The 6000-nt window shown below is 41.4% G+C and overlaps 1 protein-coding gene across 1 annotated transcript in view; it reads right to left on the reverse strand.

Moving 5' to 3' along the window:
* The window catches only part of LOC116894309 (solute carrier family 22 member 27-like), a gene marked incomplete at its 3' end in the record, with an annotated part of 54849 nt that extends 49876 nt beyond the window's left edge, over positions 1–4973 (reverse strand). The window contains exons 1-2 of the mRNA XM_032896005.1: positions 4394–4973; positions 3236–3339 (exon numbers count right to left, since the gene is read on the reverse strand). Of these exons, the coding sequence (XP_032751896.1) occupies positions 3236–3339; positions 4394–4795 (506 nt within the window). The remainder of the gene's footprint in view (positions 1–3235; positions 3340–4393) is intronic.
* Positions 4974–6000: the final 1027 nt, after the last annotated feature.

The raw sequence follows: 6000 nt of genomic DNA on the forward strand, positions 1-6000 counted from the left end.
GGGACCCCTGTTGAAGGATTCAGAGAAAGAACTGGAAGAGCTTGAAGGGAATTTGGACCCCATATGAACAACAATGCCAACCAACCAGAGCTTCCAGGGACTAAGCCACTACCCAAAGACTATACATGGACTGACCCTGGGCTCCAATTGCATAGCTAGCAACAATGGCCTAGTAAGGGCACCAGTGTAAGGGGAAGCCCCTGGTTCAGCCAAGACTAAACACCCAGTTAATGTAATTGTTGCGGGGAGGACGGTAATGAGGGGAGGATGGGGAGGGGAACACCCCTATAGAAGGGGACAGGGAGTGGTTGGGGGATGTTGACCTGGAAACCGGGAAAGGGAATTACAATTGAAATGTAAAAAAGAAATACCCAATTTAATAAAGATGGAGGGGGAAAAAAAGAAAAAAAGAAAAGATTTCACAAAAATCTAGCTTGTAGAACCAATGCGTTTTATTTTGCTAATCAAATGAATATGGGTGATAAGTTCCTTAAAGAAGTAACATGACTCAAAGACAGCCGCATCACCAAACACATCCTGCATGGGAGATAGCTCATGAAAGGTGGAAACACACTGGAAAGCGGGAAACACTGTCTGTCTGGGTCAGAGATAGTTCAACAGGTTGATGGATGGCTTTTCCTGGTAACACAGCTACTTTGACCCTCTTCCTTTAAAGAATTCTGTCTTTTCCAGAGTGTTCACCTAATCTGAACTCTTTCTAGGCAGATCAGCTTTTCTGACAGTGTCTCTGAGAAGTGCTTACTATTTATACAAGCATGAAAAAGAAGGGGACTAATTAATCTGGTCAATTTCAGTGTCTTCTTTAAGTTATTTGTTTATCTCCTGAGCTACCCTGAAGAGTGAATGTTTCTCCTCCCCTATAGAATCCCATGTTTCATCTCCCCATAAATATCCTGTCTCAAAATATGTGATTGGCTGATCTCTGCTTCAACCTACTTTGTTTTAAGGAGTGTCCATATAAGAGGGAAGAAAACTCAAACAAATTGATTTGCAGAAATTATTTGTTAATTTAAAGAAAATATTATCAGGCACAAGATGCCAATTCTTATTCCACAATTAGTCATTACATTATTTATTTGCCTAATTACATACTATGGATTCTATAACTCTCAGAAGGATGTGCCAGGAGAAGCAAGCATAGAAGTGATAGGTATAATTTCCCAAAGTTTGGTTCTGCAAGAGGCTGAGAAATTTCACTTCAAGACTGAACCCCCAGTGAATGGGATTGTTGGGGGGAGGGTAGTAATGGGGGGAGGATGGGGAGGAGAACACCCATATAGAAGGGGAGGGGGATGGGCGAGGGGGATATTTGCCTGGAAACTGGGAAAGGGAGTAACAATTGAAATGTGAATAAGAAATACCCAATTTAATAAAGATGGAGAAAAAGAAGTGAGGGTAAAATGAAGGCTTTATTTTCTAATCACTCAAGCATGTAGTCACCTTGGGATCCGAACCATGTCCTTGAAGAGATATTGTTAAAGGATGAAACCACAAAACTAGAGGGAAGCAGGGGAGCTGAAGCATAGTCATATTTTGACACAAAGGGTTGAGAAAGGGAATTTCCCTTAAGGTTTTGTCACTGAACAGGGCCAGCCAGTCACAGGAAGGGAGTAACTGTGTTTGGTTGGGGTTTATAGATTGCCAGGTCCTTAACTCAGAGCCTTGACAGTCACACCTAGACCATATGGACATCTAGACCATAACTCAAAATGATTTGGGAACAAATGAGCCAACAATCTGCATGTAGTCAATTATGTCATGACAAGCAAACCATTATATACATTTATGACTTGGATATCTTAGTTTAGATAACAGGCAACTCCTTACATTCTTTTCTAATTTACTGACTAAGAGACAGACAAGAAACATCTGGAGAAACAGGATAGAAGTTAGTTTCTGGCCTGGAAACATGAACTTAGTTTGACCCTGGCAGCAAGTTGAAGAAGTTATCCTTGAGATGGCTGGACTCAGACAACCGTCTCCTTCAACCAACACATTCCCAATGACATATGATTGAATATTTCACAGGCATTAAAAAACATTCTTCTTGTAGTGACAAGCAACTAAAAGACCATATTTTTTCACTTGGAATCACATCTGCTCTCTTCAAAGTTCTGGAGGAAGGGGGCCAAGTGCCTTGATGAAGAACATTTTTTATAATAAAAATATGTGAATATGAGGAAATTGACATTACTTAGTCTTGATCCCATAGTTAACCTTTTCCTCTGTTTCTTTTTTTTTAAATCTTTATTAACTTGAGTATTTCTTATTTACATTTCGAATGTTATTCCCCTTCCCGGTTTCTGGGCCAACATCCTCCTAACCCGTCCCTCTCCCCTTTTTTATGGGCTTCCCCTCTCCATCCTGCCCCCATTACCACCGTCCCCCCAACAATCACATTCACTAGATGTTCAGTCTTGGCCAGGCCAAGGGCTTCCCCTTCCACTGGTGCTCTTACTAGGTTATTCATTGCTACCTATGAGGTTGGAACCCAGAGTCAGTCCATGTATAGTCTTTGGGTAGTGGCTTAGTCCCTGGAAGCTCTGGTTGCTTGGCATTGTTGTTCATATGGGGTCTCGAGCCCCTTCAATCTCTTTCAGTCCTTTCTCTGATTCCTTCACCGGGGGTCCCGTTCTCAGTTCAGTGGTTTGCTGCTGGCATTCGCCTATGTATTTGCTGTATTCTGGCTGTATCTTTCAGGAGAGATCTACATCCAGTTCCTGTCAGCCTGCACTTCTTTGTTTCATTCATCTTATCTAGTTTGGTGGCTATATATATGTGGGCCACATGTGGGGCAGTCTCTGAATGGGTGTTCCTTCTGCCTCTGTTTTAATCTTTGCCTCCCTATTCCCTGCCAAGGGTATTCTTGTTCCCCTTTTAAAGAAGGAGTGAAGCATTTGCATTTTGGTCCTCCCTCTTGAGTTTCATGTGTTCTGTGCACCTAGGGTAATTCAAGCATTTGGGCTAATAGCCACTTATCAATGAGTGCATACCATGTGTGTTTTTCTGTGACTGGGTTACCTCACTCAGGATGATATTTTCCAGTTCCATTTGCCTATGAACTGTCTTGTGCAATTGCCTCTTGAACATCTCTTCATAGATTTTTTTTTGTTGGTTCAGTGATCGAACTAGAACAGTATAAGATACCATCATCTTCAATGAGTCAGCTGCTGAAGGTAGGTGGAGTGGACAGGAGAACCCTAAACACACTCACCTGTCTGACAGAAGGCCATTTACAATACCTCCTATAAATGCACCAATCATAAATGAAAATTTAGTGACAGAATTCAGTGCCTGAGATTCACACACCAGGTCCCACTAGAAAAAAGAAGATGACCAACTCAGAGATTATAGCCATTCGGTGTCATTTGCTGTAAGCCCTCACCATAACCTCTGGTGTAATATTATAGTTCTATCTTTCTTTTGAACATGCCTTTTGGATACAACAATATTTCTACTATCAGCTAAAGTCACATCTCTCTAAGAACCTTCAGCTAACTTTCTAGCTTTGGTTAAAGATTTGTAAAATATGCTAAGAAGTATTCTCAACTAGGCCATAAAGTACAACCATCTGAGATACTTAAAGAATTTTCTAGAACACACATAGCAGTGTATAAATTATCATATTACTCCACCAGGTATAGAAAGAGCCTAGCAATGACTACACTCTCTTCCTCCATCACCTGCCCTTATTTCTTTACTTTCTTTTCTTACTTTTGCTAAAAGTGAGCATTTAACCAAGTGGGACAGTGTTCTAACAATGAGAAACATTCAAGCCTGTTATAGAAGTAAATATATATCTTTTCTTTGGCAATCATGAGATTGAACCCTGGATGACTCTACCTCTGAGCAATAGCCTTAGATGACCTTATTGTTTTATATAATCACCCAGTTCTTAAAATTTAAATCAGGGCTGAATAACACTGTCTTATTATAATATATTTAAGAAAGCACATAAGTATTTACATAAAATAAATTAGTACATTCACTAAGGAGATTAAGGTTGAAGAGATACTGAAGAGAGCACTTATTGCTGCTTCCAAGGACTTGACATCAGTTCTTAACATACACATAGTGGCTCACAAACTTCTGTAATTTCAGTTTCATGGGATACAACACCCTCTTTTTACTTCTTTATGCACCAAGCATACATGTGGTACTCATACATATATTCTAGAAAACACTGACAAATACATTAATACATAAACAGTGTTCATCCTTAGAATAAAATACTAGAAGAATGAGAAATGTTTCACATTTAATATATCAGTAATTTATGTTGGCTAAAAGTTGAAGACTGAGCTAAATGAATATCCATTATTTCTGCTATAGGTAAAGCCATATCATTACTTCATTTTAGGAAATGACTTACCTCAGTCACAGTGGTAGAATGAAAGTTGCTCCTGTCATATACCCAGCCATCCACACAGGGCTCAGTGTCTGCTTCTGTGACACTGGAGAAAGTATCATTCAAATCAAGAAGATGCCACTGTGGTTGGGCAAAACGACGACACTTATCTAGTCTCAGGTGGGCGTCCAAGGGGATGGAGATCTTCAGGAGTTTATCTTGGTTCAGAATTCTACTGTCATTATCAGAGACAGTGACATTGTCGAGGATAGGAACCCAGCAGCGATGACTGGGAATGGCTGCAGTAAAGTTCTCCATTATAACATGAGGTGTCACAATAACAGTGATGAAGAAAACAAAAGCCATCTGAAAGATCTGGAATCTCCCTAGGCCTCCTACCTGATTCAGGAGTTCCTGAAAGGCCATTGAGGCTGAATAAATATCTCCAATGAGAAACAAATAATAATTCCACGTATTAGTACAAAGTATTTAAAAAGAACATATATTTCACAAAGACATGTTTACCCCTCAATTACTTCTCCATTGCAGTCAGAGAACCATTACCTTCCAGGAACTAAGGTTTTGGCATGGATTTTCTTGTTTTAAAGTCACCAAGCATTTTAGTATGCTTTTATTGCTGCAACTGAATTTGTTAAAGATTTATTTTCAATGGAATTTTGCTTACACAATCCCCATGGTTAAATATGGACATTGAACTTCAAATATCAGAAAATAATAGAAGAGTTAATCTATTACGTGTTAGGCACTACAGAAGGTGTAATTTACAAGACTTCAAAGTGGACCAGTCTCATCTGTGCCCACAGCTAAGGCTGTCTCATAGACCTCTGCACGGAGCCATATTGGATTTGGGCCTAGCCGCTTTTTGACTGCTTGGCTCAAAGTGGCTAGGTGACTCTGGGCTGTTTGGCCACAGAGACTCACCCCTCAGATGACTGCCATAAGTCTTAAGATTGTTGGACAAAGCCTCTCCCATGAATTTACGGCACAGGAGTATAACATTCAAGGGATGCCTCAGCTCGAGCAGATACCAGTTATCTCCTCAGTCAACACCCAGTGTCTCCACCACCTGACCTCATCGCCTGACTTCTTTGCCTCCAGCTATCACTGCCTATACCCTCATCTCCCCCTCCTTCATATTTCACAAAGGTCACTCCCCCTACCTGAAAGCCTTAAAAGCTGCAATGTTCATCCCAATAAACGAGACCTTGACAACAGAATCTTGCTTGGTCTCCTTCTTCTCTCGCCCCCCATTTAGGCCCAAGGGTAGCGCCCCTTCGGGACCCTGAATAACTGGGTCCCCGCTGGTGGGGACAGACCTCCAGACCCAAAATCTGCCTGGAGAGACCTTGTCTCCCAGGGACACACTTAGTTCTAAGCCCAGAGGTGAGAGGCCATTTTCAATCCACTAATTGTCCAAAGACAGATCTACTAGGAGCTCACAGGGCACAGGAACCTTGGAACAACCTGGGACAGGAACTTTCAGGTCTCCAAATGCACCAATAGCTAAGGCTGTCCCACAGCTCTCTCGACTCAAAGCCTGCCCAGAGAGAGCTGGTGTTCCTGGAATGCTCTCACTCCTAAGATCATAGGCTCTCAGGCACAGAGGAGGG

This window comes from Rattus rattus, chromosome 2 (assembly GCF_011064425.1).
Source record: "Rattus rattus isolate New Zealand chromosome 2, Rrattus_CSIRO_v1, whole genome shotgun sequence".
Lineage (NCBI taxonomy): Eukaryota > Metazoa > Chordata > Mammalia > Rodentia > Muridae > Rattus > Rattus rattus.